Below are 20,136 nucleotides of genomic sequence, written 5' to 3'. Positions count from 1 at the left end.
GAATGTCCTATAAATATCAATTAAGTCCATCTTGTGTAATGTATCATTTAAAGCTTGTGTTTCCTTATTTATTTTCATTTTGGATGATCTGTCCATTGGTGAAAGTGGGGTGTTAAAGTCCCCCATTATAATTGTGTTACTGTCGATTTCCCCTTTTAAGGCTGTTAGTATTTGCCTTATGTATTGAGGTGCTCCTATGTTGGGTGCATAAATATTTACAATTGTTATATCTTCTTCATGGATCGATCCCTTGATCATTATGTAGTGTCCTTCTTTGTCTCTTGTAATAGTCTTTATTTTAAAGTCTATTTTGTCTGATATGAGAATTGCTACTCCAGCTTTCTTCTGATTTCCATTTGCATGGAATATCTTTTTCCATCCCCTTACTTTCAGTCTGTATGTGTCCCTAGGTCTGAAGTGGGTCTCTTGTAGACAGCATATATATGGGTCTTGTTTTTGTATCCATTCAGCCAGTCTGTGTCTTTTGGTGGGAGCATTTAATCCATTTACATTTAAGGTAATTATCGATATGTATGTTCCTATTACCATTTACTTAATTGTTTTGGGTTGTTCTTGTAGGTCTTTTCCTTCTCTTGTGTTTCTTGCCTAGAGAAGTTCCTTTAGGATTTGTTGTAGAGCTGGTTTGGTGGTGCTGAACTCTCTCAGTTTTTGCTTGTCTGTAAAGGTTTTAATTTCTCCATCAAATCTGAATGAGATCCTTGCTGGGTAGAGTAATCTTGGTTGTAGGTTTTTTTCCTTCATCACTTTAAATATGTCCTGCCACTCCCTTCTGGCTTGTAGAGTTTCTGCTGAAAGATCAGATGTTAATCTTATGGGGATTCCCTTGTGTGTTATTTGTTGTTTTTCCCTTGCTGCTTTTAATATGTTTTCTTTGTATTTAATTTTTGACAGTTTGATTATTATGTGTCTTGGCGTGTTTCTCTTTGGGTTTATCCTGTATGGAACTCTCTGTGCTTCCTGGACTTGATTGACTATTTCCTTTCCTATATTAGGGAAGTTTTCAACTATAATCTCTTCAAATATTTTCTCAGTCCCTTTCTTTTTCTCTTCTTCTTCTGGGACCCCTATAATTCGAATGTTGGTGCGTTTAATGTTGTCCCAGAGGTCTCTGAGACTGTCCTCAGTTCTTTTCATTCTTTTTTCTTTCTTCTGCTCTGCAGTAGTTATTTCCACTATTTTATCTTCCAGGTCACTTATCCGTCCTTCTGCCTCAGTTATTCTGCTATTGATCCCATCTAGAGTATTTTTAATTTCATTTATTGTGTTGCTCATCGTTGCTTGCTTCCTCTTTATTTCTTCTAGGTCTCTGTTAACTATTTCTTGCAAATTGTCTATTCTATTTCCAAGATTTTGCATCATCTTCACCATCATTATTCTAAATTCTCTTTCAGGTAGATTGGCTATTACCTCTTCATCTGTTAGGTCTGGTGTGTTTTTATCTTGCTCCTTCATCTGTTGTGTGTTTTTCTGTCTTCTCATTTCGCTTATCTTACTGTGTTTGAGGTCTCCTTTTTGCACGCTGCAGGTTCGTAGTTCCTGTTGTTTTTGGTGGCTGTCCCCAGTGGCTAAGGTTGGTTCAGTGGGTTGAGTAGATTCCCTGGTTGGGGGGACTAGTGCCTCTGTTCTGGTGGATGAGGCTGGATCTTGTCTTTCTGGTGGGCAGGTCCTCGTCTGGTGGTGTGTTTGGGGATGTTGGTAACCTTATTATGATTTTAGGCAGCCTCTCTGCTAATGGATGGGTCTGTAGACCTGTCTTACTCTTTGTTGGGGATAGGGTGTCCAGCACTGTTCTTTGCTGGTCCTTGATTGAAGCTGGGTCTTGGTGTTGAGATGGAGGTCTCTGGGAGATTTTCGCCGTCTGATATTACGTGGAGCTCGGAGGTCTCTTGTGGACTAGTGTCTTGAGGTTGGTTCTCCCACCTCAGGGACACCGCCCTGGTGCCTGGCTGGAGCGCCAAGAACCTTTAATCCACACGGCTCAAAATAAAAGGTAGAATAAATAGAGAGGAAAGAAAAGGAAGGAAGGAGGGAGGGAGGGAAGGAAGGAAGAAAGGAAGGAAGAAATGAAGGAAGGAAGCAAGAAAGCAAGGACGGAAGGTGCAGAGGAAGAAAGGGAGGAAGGAAGAGAGGAAGGGAGGAAAGAAGGGGGGAAGGAAGGAGGGAAGGAGGGAAGAAAGGAAGAAAGAAAGGGAGAAGACAGAGTAGTATAAAGTATAGTTATTAAAATGAAAAATAATTATTAAGAAGAAAAATTTCCTTTTAAAAAAACAAACAAACAAACAAACAAACAAAAAACAGAAAAATGGGTCGGTCTAACCCTAGGACAAATGGTGCAAGCAAAGCTATACAGACAAAATCTCACACAGCAGCACACACATACACACCCACAAAAAGAAAAAAAAGGGGGAAATAATAGTATATCTTGCTCCCAAAGTCCACCTCCTCAACTTGGGATGATTCGTTGTCTATTCAGGTTTTCAACAGATGCAGGGCACTTCAAGTTGATTGTGGAGCTTTAATCCGCCGCTTCTGAGTCTGCTGGGAGAGACCTCCCCCTCTCCTCTCTGTTCGCACAGCTCCTGGGGTTCAGCTTTGGACTTGGTCCCGCCTCTGCGTGTAGGTTGTCCGAGGGCGACTGCCCTTCGCTCAGACAGGACGGTGTTAAAGGAGCAGTTGATTCGGGGGCTCCAGCTCACTCAGGCTGGGGGGAGGGAGTGGCACGGGGGCGGGGCGAGTCCGCGGCGGCAGAGGCCGGCGTGACGCTGCACAGGCCCAAGGCGCGCCGTGCGTTCTCCCGGGGAAGCTGTCCCTGGATCCCGGGACCCCGGCAGTGGCGGATTGCACGGGCTCCCGGGAGGGCCGGTGTGGAGAGTGACCTGTGCTCACACACAGGCCTCTTGGTGGTGGCAGCAGCAACCTTAGCGTCCGACACCCGTCTCTACTGTCCGTGCCGACAGCCGCGGCTCGCGCCCGTTTCTGGAGCTCCTCTACGCGGTGCTCTTAATCCCCTCACCTCACACCCGAGGAAGCAAAGAGGCAAGAAAAAGTCTCTTGTCTCTTCGGTAGCTCCGCGCCCGGTTCTAGGGCTCCTTTAAGTGGCGCACTTAATCCCCTCTCCTCGCGCCCAGGCAGGAAAGAGGGAGGAAAAGGTCTCTTGCCTCTTCGGCAGCTCCAGACTTCTCCCGAACTCCCTCCCGGCCAGCCGTGGCGCACTAGCCCCCTTCAAGCTGTCTTCACTCTGCCAACTCCAGACCTTTCCCCGGGATCCAACTGAAGCCCGAGCCTCAGCTCCCGGCCCCGCCCGCCCCGGCAGGCGAGCAGACAAGCCTCTCGGACTGGTGAGTGCCGGGCGGCACCGATCCTCTGCGGGAATCTCTCCGCTTTGCCCTCCGCACCCCTGTGGCTGAGCTGTCCTCCGCGGCTCCGGAGCTTCCCCCTCCGGCGCCCGCAGTCTCCGCCCGCGAAGGGGCCTTATTTCTCTCTTTACTCTTTCTGTTAGCTTAGTGATGTATTAGTTTCCTACACATACACATGATATTGTGTACGTGAAGGTAGATAAGCAGAGACTTTTGGTTAAGATTTTGTCTGTTTCATTTTGGATGTTTAACCTGTGTGTCTCATTTCACCAGTTGGGTTCTAAGCAGTCACATATTTCTTTATTTTTCCAAATAACCTCCCAAGTCCCTTAATGCCCTTTTTAGTGAGAATTCCGATGTCTCCCACTTCCAAGCCCCACGGGGGCTCAAACACTCCAAAGAAGTCAGTCAGTCTTCCACTCTCCAGAGGGGAGAGAACTGCAGAGTCTGAGCTGTCCACCCACATTGTTATTTCTGACACAGCTGTATCATGTCTCAGTTGAAGAGCTGCCCTGCACGGTCTAAGGATGTGTGGTCACTGCTGCTCAGTGCCTTTATTGGACCACGTTCCTGCCAGCTTGATCCCATGCTTGACTTCCAAGTTTAGAGCTTTTTCAGTTTATGCTGATGTGGTTAGCCATTCTCCCAAAGCACCACACTCTGGGCCACATGTGGAGCTTGTCACCAGGCTGGGTTCCTCCAGTCTCCCCTGTTTGGGCGGCACATAGGGCCCTTTCTTACTAGCAGCCTTGGTCAGGGTCACCCCAGACCACCCAATAGATTTCCCTATTTTCAATCCTTTCATCAGGGTTTGGAGGCTGAATCCCTTCTCTGCCTAACCCTAACCCAAGGCTTTTTGGCACATTGCTTCTACTCTCCAGGATTCTGCCTACTGAGGATACTCAGGAATGCTAACCTTTAACCAAGATATCTACTCCAGGACTTTGGGTGCCTACTCACCTCACCTTTCGTAGGTAAGAGGAATCCTCTGGTGACTCTTGGAAAAGCATATACCTGTTCCCGAGAGACTCTGTCCCCCTATAGTCCTAAGAGAAGCAGGCATTATTGAAAATTTACTTGACATGTATCCTGTTAGGGATTTGGGGTGCAAGTTTTTAATTTATAAATGAAGGATTTTCAGTTCCCTCAACTTGCCTAAGAACCAAAAAATAATCAGTATGTTTATTTCATTGTCTTTGTTTTAAACATTTAAAAATATGAGATACAACAAGAGTACAAGTGAGTAAAGCCCATAAGTGTATAGTTTAACAATTCTAAGGAAAATACACATGTAACTACCGCCTGTCAAGAAATAGAACATTGCCAGTACTCAGTACCCTTTCCAAATCATAAGTGCCTCCCCAGAAGAAACCACTGTTTTGACTTTTGTGATAATCATTTCTTTGCTTTTCTTTGTAGTTTTGTCACCTATGTTTGCATTCCCAAACAATACAGTTCATTTTTACTAGTTTTTTATCTTCATACGTATAGAATCATACTGTGTGCATTTTGTGTTTGCTTCTTTTGCTCAGCTTGTTTGTGAGCTGAATCCATGTGTTGACCGCACTTATTTTTATCGCTAACAGTGTTTTATGTTATGAATGTCACAATGTAGTTATTCATCCTATAGGTGACACATACTTGGTATTCAGCAACTATAAGCAACACAAGAACAATGCAGCCAAGAACATCTTTAGACATTTTCTATTGTGTATGTGAACGAGTTTATATGTGTTGAAGTGGAATTGCTTTGCTAGATAATGCCAGACAGTTTTCTAAGTGATTGTACCAATTTACTTTCCTACCAGCAATATATGAGAGTTCTAGTTGTTTCTTATCCTTGCAAATGACTCGGTATTGTTGGTTTAAATTTTTTAAACCATTCTCATGGGTGTATAATGATATCTCTGTGGTTTTAATTTTCTTTCCTTGGTTACTACTGATGAGCACTTTTTTGTTGGTTAATCAGATGGCCTGTTTTGTAAACTGCCTATTAAGTCTTTTTCCTGTTTTTCAGTTTTCTTATTGATTTATCGGAGTTCTTTGTAAATTTTGGTTAGTGGTTCCTTGTCAATTATATGTTTCAAAAGTATGTCTTACTCCGTGACTCTCTTTTCATCCTCTTAAATGTTGATATCTTAAACCCTATTCTGTAGAAGCAGGACCTGAAGTGGGGATTCATGCTCAAATGCTATACTGGGAGAAGTGCTCAGGAAGAGAATGAGGGAAGCAGGATGGGAAGAGGAGAGGAAGAGAACTAGTTGAGGTGGCAGTTTTCTGGAGAAGGGACCTCTGTGTGTTGTTATCAGCTGACACTTCTATCTGGGGAATGGATGTGCTAGCCAGTAAAGAGGATCTGGGTGGGACACCAATGGTTTTCTCTATAGTCCATCTGATACATTCCCTTCTATGTTAAATTAATTCCATCCAGATACAACTTCTCCAGGATTCCGGTTGGTCACAATTGCTGGGGAAACTTACAAGAGGAAGGTTAGTGGGACAAACTACAATCCCTGATGCTGTGGTTAGTCCAGAGATCAAACTAATGCCCATCTTCTTCCACCTCCACCATCCATATTAGTTTCCCCTCCTTTGTCCCTTGAATGTTGGAGAGAACTCAGTGATGAAGCCACCTGGGTCTGGAAGTTTATTTTCTTATGTTATTTTTAACCATAGATTCAACCTTTTTAATGGTTCTAGGACAATTTTTTCAATTTCTTCTTACGTTAGTTTAGTAAGTAATATTTTTCTAGGAATTTGTCTCTTTTAAGGTTTAAAATTTATATAAAGTTGTTTATAATATTTCCTTATTCTTTTAATGTCTGCAACATCTGTAGCAATATCCCCTTTTCATTCTGATTTCATTTTTATGCTTTCTCTCTATTTTTTTCTTCTTGAACTTCAGTAGAGGTTCCTTTCAAAGAACCAACTTTTGTCTTCATAGGTTTTTATCCGTAGTAAGTTTGTTTTCTATTTCTTTAAGTTCTGCTCTTTAAAAAAAAAAACTGGGGGGCTTCCCTGGTGGCGCAATGGTTGAGAGTCTGCCTGCCGATGCAGGGGACACGGGTTGGTACCCCGGTCCGGGAAGATCCCACATGCCGTGGAACGGCTGGGCCCGTGAGCCATGGCCACTGAGCCTGTGCGTCCGGAGCCTCTGCTCCACAACGGGAGAGGCCACAGCAGTGAGAGGCCCGCGTACCACCAAAAAAAAAAAAATATTTTACTTTTCCTTGTATATATTTTGGTTTTTCTTCTAACGTTTTGAAATGGATGCTTAGTTCATTAATTTTTATACTTTTTATTCTTTCCATTTAAGGTTAAACATTTTTCTCCAAATACCGTTTAGCAAGAGCTCACGAGTTTTGATAGACGTAGTATTTAATCATTTATTTCTAAATATTTTCTAGTTCCCGTTGTGATTTCCCCTTTGACTCATAGGTATCTTAGAAATGTGTTTCTTTTTTTCTTTCTTTTTTTTTTTTTTTTTTTTTTTGCTGTACGCGGGCCTCTCACTGTTGTGGCCTCTCTCCCGTTACGGAGCACAGGCTCTGGACGCACAGGCTCAGCAGCCATGGCTCACGGGCCTAGCTGCTCCGCAGCATGTGGGATCTTCCCGGACCGGGGCACGAACCCGTATCCCCTGCATTGGCAGGCGGACTCTCAACCACTGTGCCACCAGGGAAGCCCAGAAGTGTGTTTCTTAATTTTCAAACATATGAGTATTTTCTAATTATCTTTCATTAATTGATTGTAGTCAGTGAGCTTGTTCTGTATAATCTTAATCTTTTAAATTTGTTGATATTTCTGTTAGGGTTCTGTTTATGGTGAGTTTTGATAAATGTTACATGTGTGCTTGAAAATAATATGAATTCTAAAATTATTGGATTTTATGTAATGGTTCTATGTAATGCCAGTAGATCAGGTTTATTAGTTATATTCATATCTTCATCCTTACTGATTTTTTGCCTATTCTAGCTATTATAGAGAGAAATGTGTTAAAATATACAACTGTGATTATGAATTTGTCTATTTCTCCTTTTTAATTTTTTGCTTTATATCTTTGAGCCCAATTGTCAAGTGCATACAAATACAACGTTGTTATACTTCCTAGTGTGCTAACCTTTTATCATTATGAAGTTGCTCTTTTTATTTCTAGTAAAAGAATTTTTTAGCCTTAAACTCTTTTATCTGATATCAGTATAGCTACACCATCTTTTTTGGTTAATCTATGCAGTGTATATCTTTTTCCATCCTTTTAGTTTCATCCTTTCTGTATATATGTGTTTTGGATATGTCTCTTATAAATAGCATATAATTGGGTTTTGGTTTTTTATAGCCTTTGTCTCTTAACTGGAACATTTAGTCTATATTCATTTTATACAACCACAGATGTATTTAGGTTTAAGTTTGTCTTCATATTTTATGCTTTCGGTGTGTTTGTCCTGCTAGAACTCCATTTCATTTTAGCTCATTTTCCCTTTTTTTTGAGGTGGAGGGGCACTATTTTTAATCATTTGCTTTTTTTCCTTCTAGTTTGGACATTATGCACTAGCTCTTCTTTAGTGGTTACCCTTGAAATTTTAACTTAACCAAAGTTGATAAATTATGGAAGTGATAAATAGCCCTACTCTCCTTTTGGACAGTACTGAGACGTTAGACCACCTGAACTGTCTTTTCCCCTTGATGCTTAGTGGTAGACTTGTTGTAATACAATGTGTCAGCTTTGATTAGAGTCATTTAAGCGTCCACAAATGGAACAAATGAGATGAGGGAGGAAAAAAGTGAGAGAGCAAAGAATTTCCTTGAGAAAACTATGTGTATATTTGTCAGGACTCTTGGTTGCAAGTGACCAGCTTAGGCACTATTAACTTTAAAATCTATTGGCTTATAAAACTGCATAGCTGGATCCAGGGGCTCAAAAAATATTTTTAGGGTTCTCTCTCTGTCTCTCTCAATTACTCAACCTTGCTTGTCTTAATTTGGCTTCATTCCTCATATGGACTCTTCTGAGTTGTCCCCATCTCTGGCAAGGGGGAGTGGATATTCTGATCACCTACTTTGGGTCAAGTATCCATCCTTGGTAGATGGAGGACTGAGGCACTCTGAATGACAGCCCCACCAGGACTAAATGAAGTGGGAGTGGGGTTCTTCTAAGTGGGGTTCTTCTAAGAAACCAAAAGAGGGAAGGTGTGCCAGGCAGACAAAAGTTACAGCTACCAACCATCCCTACACTGAGTAATGGCTGAAGGAGAGATACAAAGAAAGAAGAGTGTTAGAGAGGTTGCAGTTGGAATTAACTCAGTTAATCTGTACAAGAAGAAAAAGGGGAGGACATTACCTGTTCATGAGCCCACTGACAGGGAAGGAGGAGGCTGGTCAAATTACCCCCTCCTTCACCCACCAGCATTGGTCACTTCAGCATTGTTGGCTGAAGACATCTTGGTGGTCCACAGCAGCAGAGGTGTGGGGCTCTCTAGTATGTGGAGATGTTTTCAACATGTCAGCCATGGTGCTTGCTATTCCCCCAGCCTTTTCTAAGAAATTTCTACATCCACAACTCCTGTTCATGAAGGGGCAGCCCCAGACATCCATGTTTCTAACATAAAATCTTGCTCTATCCCTGCCCCCTGGTCAGAACTTACTGAACCAGAGATGGACATCAGACCCAAGAAGAGCCAATTCATAGTCTCACCAGGGACCTCTGATGTGACCTAGTGGAAAGAAAGATGCATGTTCTCTTAGAAATTTGAACTGGAGACTACAGTTGGACACTTAGCTATAGAAATTGAAGCTGAAATGGTATATAGAAAGAAGCCACGAGGTAGAGTCAAGCCTTTGAGGAGTCCTGTCTAGCTGATCTTAGGAGGAAGCAGAAGCAATGAGGTAGAGAAAATTTTATGTAGCCTCCAGGCACAAAGAGAATGGAGCAGACCCTTGGAGAGTGACTGAATCATGCGATGAGTGAAGACCCAGACTCCAGCTTCTGAGGGCCTTGGGGCTGCCATCGATCCAGACCTTTCTAGACTCTGGGAAGCCCAGACCTACTATGGTTCTACTCTTGTATTTCCATAAAATCCTATACCCTTAATACCACATATACTCTTACAATAAGCTCTCCCTTATTTTCATTTGCAGTCAGAAGACTCACTAGAACAGACATTCAGAACTTGGGGGCAGTGCCTACATAGGTGGATTTCTGTCGCTGCCAGTGCTCTTCCAGTACTACAATTCTGAAAAGAAAACTCATGCTCTTTGCTGTCAGATGGTCGACATCTACAAACGTTGTTAGCTCAGTTACAATGAAGAATCCTGTACACCCAGCACTTGGCCTAGTGGGGTAGTTGGTTCGGGTTGGTTGGGGCCGGCTTAAGGTCTGTATTCATTCCTCATTGCTGCTGCACAGCTCCCTGCTGGCCACAGGTCTGCTGCTGGCCACAGGTGCCTTGATTTTCCCAAAATCTGGCTTGAGGTCCTAAATCTTTGGGCCAGGCTTCCTAACAGAGTACTGCTGTGTCACATCCAACTCAGCCACTATGTGATACTCTACTGCATAACAGTTGCAGGAGTAAATTCATTCTTATTTCATGATCTGTTGAGTTTATATGTAATGGTGAGGATAGAAGGTCCTTGACTATCATGTCACAAGTTAGGAACCCCAGAACCTCAGAAAGGAAACTAGGAAGCAGGAAACTAGGAGGCAGGCTGTTGTAGTGGAAAGAGCAGGGGCTTTGGACTCAGTCCAGGCTAGGAACAGCAGCTCTGCTGCTTGCTAACTAAATAAAAAATGGGTTAACCATTTATTCCTGGAATTGGGCATAAGAAGACTACCACCTCTCTGGTTGTTAGAAGTGTTTATTGAGATGACATACAAAAAACACCTGATATTTAATGAGCCCTCAACACACCTTTCCCTGCCCCCTCAAGGTCACCCAGTGAATTAGAATCAGGACTAAAAGCCAGGTTTTGGGCTTCCTGACCCAGGGCACTCTCCTAGGTGAGAATGAATGGGCAGTGCATTGAAGGAGGGAGAAAGGGTCTTTACAGCTCCCAGCCACAGTCAGAACACACTATACGTGCATCAGAACACAGCATTCTGGTCTGTGTTACCAAATTTCAGAGCTGAAAATAAGAAACAGTGTTTATTTCTCAGGCTGAAGAGAACTGAGATTTGAAGAAGTGATAAAAAGCCCAGATGACATTTTTGTCGTCTTCAAAGTTTTAAGTTTTGTTTCATTTTCCAATAGTGTGTGTAAGTGTAGGTATGTGTATGGGGCTCTTTCATGGTTCACCATATTTTAATCTCTGTACTTTTAAACTAAAATCCACAAAACTTTAGGAAATGTACTTTGATTTGAAGAAAAATCTAAAATCATTAACCCATTACAGTTCCTCAACGAATGCACTTTGTATAATAGTTATTTGCCCTGGTGTTTAGTATGTCTCATAATGTGGGAGGAAAATATCTTTTTTTCCCTTGAAAATATTAAATAGAGTTCTGAACTGTCCTGGCTTTTCCCCCCACCCCTTTTTTATTAAAAGCAAAATTCCCACCACTTTGATACTGATGTGGCCTCCCCTAAGTGCATTCTTTTTTATTATACAAAGTTGGGACATGAACACAGAGTTAAGTCCCTGCCTTCAAGATTACCCAGTGAGAGAGAGGCAGAGCCCCAACTAGAAGCCGTTTGTGTCCCTTTTGTCTGACTCATCTCAGTATGGGGTAGGGCCATCTGTGCTGGGTCTCGAGGCAGCTCCTCACTGCCCCTCAAGTTAACAAAAACTGCGTGAACTGATCCAGCTGATCTCTCTCCCTGACCCCTTTAGGCTCTCAGAGCTTCGGCCAGACGGAGCTTCTCCTTACTGTGTCCTCAGCCCAGCTGGAAGTTTCCTGCCTGGAGGCTTGGCTGACACTGTTTCCTCTGCCCACACAGTCCCCCTTCCTGCATTCTCTGGATGCCCCAATTTTACCCATATCTCAGAGTCCAGCTCAGATGCCAGCTCTTCCATGAAGTTTGGCTTAATGGTTAAAAACCCAGACTTTGGGGTCAGGTCTGGCTTCAAAAGGGGGCTCTGCTGCAGTCTAACAGAGTGATTTGGGGTAAGCCGTTTGTCACCTAAGTTCTCTCACTTAGTTTTTTTATCTGTAAAATGAAGACACATACTTTAAGTTAGTGCTTCTTAAACATATGGTACATATGGATTCTCTGGTGAAATTGTTAAAGTGCCAATTCTGATCCAGTAGGTATGGGATGATGCCCAGGAGTTGGCGTTTCTAACCAGTTCTTAGGTCCTGGAAACAACATTCTGAGTTGTAAGGCTTTGAAGAGATGTTGAGAGAATAAAAGGAAATAATAATGCATGAAAGTGCTTAATGCTGTTCCCTTCAGACAGTCGTGCTAAGTAAACGGTAGCTCCTGATGTTTTTGCTGCCTTCTATTATAACTGGCTGATTCCACTAGCTAAGGGTCACATTTTTATTCACACACATTTTTATTTACACACGGGCTTTCCCTCTTTTATGGCACTTAGCACTTTTTCCCTGTATTGTGGGGTTTTCTGCAGGGGTGGGGGTGGCGTGTTGGGAGTGATATCTTTGTCTCCTACCAGACTTGAGGGTGGGGTCTCTATCTGATTCCTGACTCCTCGAAGTGCCTACCACACAGTCCTATACATAGCAAGTGTTGACTACATACTTGGGTTTTATTTACTTTTTTTTTTTATTCCACAAAGATCTATCTCGCAGTATGGATTCTATAGCTGAGACTATTCAATAGTCTCAGCTGTTCTGATATACCAGATAATGATGATGGGATCATTCATTCATTAAGTGTTTATTGAGCACCTACTGTAGGTCAGGCATAGTTCTAGACATAATACAAAGCAGTGATACAGAGTTTCTGCCCTCAAGGAGCTTACATTTTACTCAGGGGAGACAGACAATAAATAAAAGTATTATATAAAATGTAAGTTCCTTGAGGGCAGAGAATGTCTAGTTTGTCACAGTGAATTTCTTCACAGCAGGTGTTCAGGCCATGTGTCACCTGGCCGCCCTACATCTGCATGTGCTGTGTCACTTCTCACAGGGGTAGTCCCTGTGCTGTAACTCGGTACTTCCTCGCGTCCCCTTCACCCACCCCACACATCCACTCACACAAAAGCGTTAGTGAGTTGCAGAGATGTCACTAGAGGTTTTATTCCTGACCCTAACTTGCCGACCCATCATGATGCTCAGTGACCTAAATGGGCACAGCAGCCACCCTCTCAGAAGCAGTGGCAGCCTAGACAGCAGAACAAAGCACAGCAATGCTTTGGTTCTGGTGCCTCACGTTGCCCAGAGTTCTGTACAGTTTTCTCAGGGTGTTCAATCCCAATCTCTCCTTTATCAAGTCCTTTTCTCATGCCCTTTAGATGTTAGGCTGGCAAGGCCTTGGTCATCTTCACTCTCTCTAGTGATCTTATGCCATGGCTTTAAATGTCATTCAGGTCTCTGTTCAAATGTCAATTCCTCAATGACCTTCCTTGACAACCCTATCTAAAATAGCACATGTGGGGGGTTTCCCTGGCGGTCCAGTGGCTAAGACTCCATGCTCCCAATGCAGGGGGCCTGGGTTCCATCCTTGGTTGGGTTGCTAGATCCCACATGCATGCCCCAACTAAGAAGTCTGCATGCTGCAACTAAGAGTCCACATGCCACAAGGAAGATCCTATGTGCTGCAACTAAGACCCAGTGCAGCCAAAATAAATAAAATAAATACTAAAAAAATAAAGTAGCACATGTGTGCATGCATGCACACATACATGCCTTAGCCTGCTTTATTTCTCTTCTTAGCATTTATGTTATTATTTTTTAAATGTATTGCCTGTCCCTGAGGGTCTTGTCTTATTTACTACTTGTCACTACTTGGAAGAGTGCCTAGCATAGTAGTAGACAATTGACAAATATTTGTTGAATAAATGATTTTTTTCCTTTGGAAATTCTCAAAATTCTCATGAGGGGTAGCAAGATAGCCATCTAGCCTCTTTACAGATGAGGAAATAGGCTCACTTTAACCTCACTTGAGGTTAAAGGATTTGCCTCAAGTCACGGGGCTGGGAAGCAGTAGAGTCTGCTTGTCGAGAGCCAAGTTTCATGGAACTCATCTCCCAAGAGGGTGGCCTCTGCCTTCCCCACTGAGGCTGGGGACACCAGGTGGCCCAGTGGCATGTGGATCCCTCCACTGTGCAGTTAGGTAGAGGCCACACAGAAACCTTGAGTTCTCACACTCTTGGGAACACATTAAAAAAGGAACAGCTTGAGGTCTACCTCAGGACCTGCTCCCTCCCATCCAAACAAGTTCCCACTGTTGTTTTTTTACAGGCACAGGCCTTGGGGGATATTTGTTTCTTTTAATTCCATAGCTCAGAGGCCCCAGTGGCAAAAAGAAGGGCAAAACTTGAATACATTTTTAAAAATTGAAGTATAGTTGATTTACAATATTGTGTTAGTTTCAGGTATACAGAGTGATTTAGTTATATATATTTATTTTTTAGATTTTCTATTATGTTATTGCAAGATACTGAATATAGTTTTCTGTGTTATACAGTAATTTCCTGTTGCTTATCTACTTTATGTATAGTGTAATAGTTTGTGTCTGTTAACCCCATATGCCTAATTTACTCCCCCCCTGCCCTTTGGTGACCATGAATTTGTTTTCTGTGTGAGTCTATTTCTATTTTGTGTATAGATTCATTTGTATTATTTTTTTAGATTCCACATATAACTGGTATCATGTCTTTGTCTGACTTACTTCACTAAGTATTGTATAATATTCTCTAGGTCCATCCGTGTTGCTGGCAAATGGCTGAGTAATATTCCATTGTGTATATATACCACATCTTCTTAAACCATTCGTCTGTTGATGGGCACTTGGGTAGCTTCCTTATCTTGGCAATTGTAAATAGTGCTGCTGTAAACATTGGGGTGCATGTATCTTTTCAAATTAGAGTTTTCTCTGGATACATACCAAGGAGTGGGATTGCTGGATCATATGGTAGCTCTATTTTTAGTTTTTTAAGGAACCGCCATACTGTTCTCCATAGTGATTGTACCAATTTATATTCTCACCAACAGTGTAGGAGAGTTCCCTTTTCTCCACACCCTCTCCAGCATTTTTTATTTGTAGACTTTTTGATGATAGCCGTTCTGACTGTGTGAGGTGATATATCATTGTGGTTTTGATTGCATTTCTCTAATAATTAGTGATGTGTGGCATCTTTTCATGTGCCTGTTGGCACATGTCTTATTTGGAGAAATGTCTATTTAGGTCTTATGCCCATTTTTTGATTGAGTTTTTTTTTGATATTTAGTTGTAGGAGCTGTTTATGTATTTTGTATATTAACCCCTTGTTGGTTGCATTGTTTGCAAATATTTTCTCCCATTCTGTAGATTGTTGTTTCATTTTGTTGATGGGTTTTTTTTGCTGTAAAAAAGCTAAATTTTGCTTTTATTTCTTTTGCCTTGTGAGACCTAAGAAAACATTGCTATGATTTATGTCAGACAAGGTTTTGCCTATGTTCTCTTCTGGGAGTTTTGTGGTGTCATGTCTTACTTATAGGCCTTTAAACCATTTTGAGTTTATTTTTGTATATGGTGTGAGAGAGCGTTCTAATTTCATTGAGTTTACATATAGCTATCCAGCTTTCCCAACACCACTTGTTGAAGAGACTGTCTTTTCTCCATTGTATATTCTTGCCTTCTTTGTTGTAAATTAATTGACTATAAGTGTGTGGGTTTATTTCTGGGTGCTGTAATTTCTGGGCTCTCTAGTCTGTTCCATTTGTCTATATGTCTGTTTTTGTGCCAGTACCACACTGTTTTGACTACTGTAGCTTTGTAGCATAGTCTGAAGTCTGGACGGGTTATACTTTCAGCTTTGTACTTTTTTCTCAGGATTGCTTTGACAATTCTGGGTCTTTTGTGGTTCCATATAAATCTTAGGATTATTTGTTCTAGTTCGGTGAAAAATGTCATGGGTATTTTGATAGGGATTGCATTAAATCTGTAGATTGCTTTGGGTGGTATGGCCATTTTAACAATATTCTTTTTCAATCCAAGAGCCTTGGATATCTTTCCATTTCTTTGAATCATCTTCAGTTTCCTTTATCAGTGTTTTATAGGTTTCAGCATTTAGGTCTTTCACCTCCTTGGTTAAATTTATTCCTAAGTTCTGTTTTTGGTTTTTTGGGTTTGTTTGTTTGTTTTTTTGACATGATTTTAGACGGGGGTCGCTTTTTTACTTTCTCTTTCTGATATTTCATTGTTAGTGTAAAGAAATACAACAGATTTCTGTATATTAACCTTATATCCTGCTACCTTGCTGAACTCATTTATTCTAATAGTTTTTGTGTGGAGACTTTGTGTAGAGAGAGTATCATGTCATCTGCAAATAGTGACAGTTTCATCTCTTCTTTTCTAATTTGTATACCTTTTATTTCTTTTTCTTGTCTGATTTCTGTGGCTAGGATTTCCAGTACTGTGTTGAATAGAAGTGATGGGAGTGGGTATTCTTGTCTTGTTCCTGAATTTAGCAGGAAGGTTTTCAGCTTTTCACTGTTGAGTATCATGTTGTCTGTGGGTTTATCATAAATAGCTTTTATTATGTTGAGATATAGTCCCTCTATACTCACTTTGGTGAGAGGTTTTTTTTGTTTGTTTTGTTTTTTTTGCGGTATGCGGGCTTCTCACTGTTGTGGCCTCTCCCATTGCGGAGCACAGGCTCTGGATGCGCAGGCTCAGCGACCATGGCTCACGTGCCCAGCTGCTCCGCAGCATGTGGGATCTTCCTGGACCGGGACACGAACCCGTGTCCCCTGCATCGGCAGGCAGACTCTCAACCACTGCGCCACCAGGGAAGCCCTGGTGAGAGTTTTTATCATGAATGGATGTTGAATTTTGTCAGATGCTTTTTCTGTGTCTATTGAGATGATCATGTGGGAACACATTTTTTTTTAAGTGTTACCTGGTTATAGAAATCCCTGTTGCTCTGTGGATCCCCATGATTAGTGTTGTAAAGATATAGTAAATAATGCCAAATGGAACAACAGAGAATAGGACGTTTTCATGAAAGGAAATCCTCTCTAAGTTCAGAGGGCTCTTGAGGGGAGAACTGTCAGCCCCAGTCTCGATTTAGCCTTGCGGTATTGCCTAGAGTTGGGGACATGGGAAATTTTGGAGGAAGACAACTGCTGAAGGATGGAAAAATCCCCTGCTGGGAAATCCTCCTTCCCGCAAGAGGCCAGATCCAATACCCTTTGCTTCCCACTGTGGGGTGAGCTTCTTGGAATCCCAAGAAAACTGAAGCCCTAGTATTTTCTGTGTCAGGCACATTTGCCCCAAATCCACCAGCGACCCTCACATCATCCTGAGGGAAAGAAACTGTCATTTAATATTTGCAAAGTTGTGAGTTTCTTCCCTCAGTGTTCCACCCAACATTACTCTCCTGGATGGATCTCCTTAAAATGCAGCTCTAATCAGCCACTCCCTCCTGAGGAAGCTACAGTAAGAGTACAAGCTTCTGAGTTTGTCATCTAATGCTTGTACCAAATATGCAGCATATATAAGGGAGCAGAACTCCAATGACCCCAGGGGGATACAACAGAGACCAACTGAGGAAGTAACTAGGATCCAGATTTCAGCTCAGTATTGGGAAATATGATATTGAATCACTACAGACAAGCCATGGAACGGGTAGTCTCCAGGAGCTTCATAATAGCACTCTTTAGAGTTTCACATGCTCTTTTATCAGTCAGGAAGGGCAAGGTTAGCTGTAGTAATAAACAGTCCCCAAATTCTCAGTTCCTTAACCCAACAGACAGGATTATGTTTCATGCATGGTATCCATTTTGGGTTGGCAGGGGAACTCTGCTTTTCCTAATCACTCAAGGACCCAGGCTACCAGAGTAGCCATCATCTCAAATGTTGCCAGTTGCTGTGCTGGAAAGAAGAGAGCTCTGGATGATCTTGCACAGGCAGTGAAGTGCTCCAGTTAAGAAATGACACACATCCCTTCTCAAAACTCATTGATTAGTACTGGTCATGTGACCCTACCCAACCAACCACAGGAGGGACCAAGAGTGCAATCCTGTCATGTGCCAAAAGGAGGGGCAACTGGAAATAGCTGGTAAAGAGAACTAATTATCAACACAGTATGCATTAGATCTTTTAATCCACACAGCAATCCTTTGGGGTGATATCAAGCTCCCCAATTTACATATGAGGAAACCAGGCCCAGGGATGTTAAGTGACTTGCTCAAGTTTGCATACCACTTAATCCTAGGTCTTCTGACTTTGCAGGATACTGGGAGAGCCACTCACCAAAAGGGTTGAAGCTGAGGAGAGCCCTTTACTGGGAGTGCTGCATCAAAGTGTGGAAAAGGGGCCCTTTCCATTACAGTCACCAGGGATCTTGGTAAAGTTGCAGGTAATTGGTTCCATTCCAGAGATTCTTTTTTTTTTTCTTATATTTTATTTAATTTTTTTTTTAATTGAAGTATAGTTCAGTTACAATGTTGTATTATTATTATTAGTTTTGGGTGTACAGCAAAGTGATTCAGGTATATATTATATATATATATATATATATATATATATATATATATATATATATACACACACACACACACTTCTTCAGATATATGTACTTCTTCAGATTCTTTTCCATTATAGGTTATTACAAGATATTGAGGATAGTTCCCAGTGCTATACAGTAGGTCCTTGTTGTTTACCTATTTTATATATAGTAATGTGTATATGTTAATCCCAAACTCCTAATTTATCTCCACATCCCCCAACTGTCCCCTTTGGTAACCAAAAGTTTGTTTTCTTTGAGTCTATTTCTGTTTTGTAACTAAGTTCATTTTTTTAGATTCCACGTATAAGTGATAGCATATGATATTTGTCTTTCTCTGTCTGACTTCACTTAATATGATAATCTCTAGGTCCATCCAGGATGCTGCAAATGGCATTATTTCATTCTATTTTATGGCTGAGTAATAGTCAATTGTATATATATATATACCACATCTTCTTTATCCATTCATCTGTCAATGGACCTTTAGGTTACTTCCATGTCTTGGCTGTTGTAAATAGTGCTGCTATCAACATGGGGGTGCATGTTTCTTTTCACATTAGGGTTTTCTCCAGATATATGCCGAGGAATGGGATTGCAGGATCAGATGGTGGTACTGTTTTTAGTGTTTTTCTTTTCTTTTTTTTTTTTTTTTTTTTTTTTTTTTTTTTTTTTTGCGGTACGCGGGCCTCTCACTGCTGTGGACTCTTCCGTTGCGGAGCACAGGCTCCGGATGCGCAGGCTCAGGCGCCATGGCTCACGGGCCCAGCCCCTCCACGGCATGTGGGATCTTCTCAGACTGGGGCACAAACCCACGTCCCCTGCATCGGCAGGCGGACTCTCAACCACTGCGCCACCAGGGAAGCCCTGTTTTTAGTTTTTGAAGGAACCCCCATGCTCTTCTCCATAGTGGCTGCACCAATTTACATTCCCACCCCAGAGATTCTGATTCTGGAGATCTGAATTGGAGCTAGGAACAGGCCCTGGGTGATTCTGAGGGGGAATGGTCAAGAGCCATGTTTTAAGAACCTCTGGGAAGTCCCACCAAGTCTGGTTTAAAGATTTTCTTTCCTCTTGAGCTCTGTAAGCTGCAATTATGCTTAATACTTTCTCTTTCAGGTTGTTATTAGCTGTGTCCATTTCCTGTCACTTCTTTCTCATCCTAGAATCCCTCACATAGCCCTCTGTAAGGGCTATGTTTGCAAAACAAAAGAACAAGAAATAAAAGGGATTTTTAATTCTCTAATTTTTTAAATTCACAGTGAAACTTTAAGAATTTCTGTGTAAGAATTTCTGTGTAGATGCAGGAATTTTGTGGGGGGAGAGAGGGCCCTTGAAACTGTGTTTATATAGTAAATTTATATAAATTTGCAAAAACTAATTATTCACCAAAAAATTGGGGTAGAGGCATGATGGCAATTTACTTCTGTTCATTCATTTACTTAAAGTCATGCTTTGTGCTAGGTATTAGATGGTGTGTTTGGTTCTTGCTGTATTCTCTATAGCTCAGTTTTGGTGGCCCAGTGTATTCCTTATTGATGGGCTGATGTGGCGACTCATCTGGGACAGGAGTTGGCAGTGCTGGGTACTGTGGGATGTCAAATGGAGCATTCAGTGGGTTGACTGGGTTGAACACTAGTAGTGAAATAGGTTCAAGTCAGCAGTGAGGTTGGATGCAGTAATCGGGCTTGGTGGTCGTAGTTTGAGTAGCTGTGATTTGGGTCTCTACATTCTCCTGAGAATTGGAGTAGTGACCATTAGCACTGGGTCCCAGAGAGGGCCCTCCTGGGCAGACTTGCATGACGCCATAGGGAAGCCTGTCACCTGGAAGGCTGTTGAGATTGGGTTTCTTTAGGATTCTCTGATTCACTCTTGAACACCTGTCAGAGTTGTCCCTTGTAGAAGGAAAGAACATTGTGGATACGGCACATTGGAAAGTACACATTAGATGGTGCCCCTGGAAGAACAGCATACAGTTATAATCAAAGATGCTAATAAATTGGAAAGTGAGAGGTGGGGATGAGGAGAGCAAGGAGTCTGAGAAGTAGGTCTGAGTTCTTAATAATGACTGAAATACTCCTTCCACATGCAGCAAGTGGTCCTTCCTGGGATGGGATCACCCTCTGGGAAGAAATGTTTGGGTGGTTGACTG

General features: G+C 42.0%; 1 protein-coding gene across 26 annotated transcripts in view; it reads left to right on the top strand.

Annotated features, from left to right (window-relative positions):
- The window catches only part of FBXO10 (F-box protein 10), an 85,985-nt gene that overhangs the window by 6,122 nt on the left and 59,727 nt on the right, over positions 1-20,136 (top strand). For 9 of the 26 annotated variants that reach the window (XM_067039731.1, XM_067039712.1, XM_067039710.1 and 6 more), the window contains exons 2-3: positions 5,809-5,867; positions 17,711-17,837. The exons of 6 other annotated variants lie outside the window; for them this stretch is intronic. In XM_067039731.1, the coding sequence (XP_066895832.1) occupies positions 5,809-5,867; positions 17,711-17,837 (186 nt within the window). Of the gene's footprint in view, positions 1-4,258; positions 4,352-5,808; positions 5,868-17,710; positions 17,838-20,136 lie in introns of those variants that run through there. 11 more of the 26 variants (XM_067039725.1, XM_067039722.1, XM_067039726.1 and 8 more) reach the window with 5 other exon arrangements.

Source organism: Kogia breviceps, chromosome 8 (assembly GCF_026419965.1).
Source record: "Kogia breviceps isolate mKogBre1 chromosome 8, mKogBre1 haplotype 1, whole genome shotgun sequence".
Taxonomy (NCBI): Eukaryota; Metazoa; Chordata; class Mammalia; order Artiodactyla; family Physeteridae; genus Kogia; species Kogia breviceps.
The sequence above is the reverse complement of the archived record's forward strand: the minus strand, read 5'-3'. Positions and strand labels throughout refer to the sequence as shown.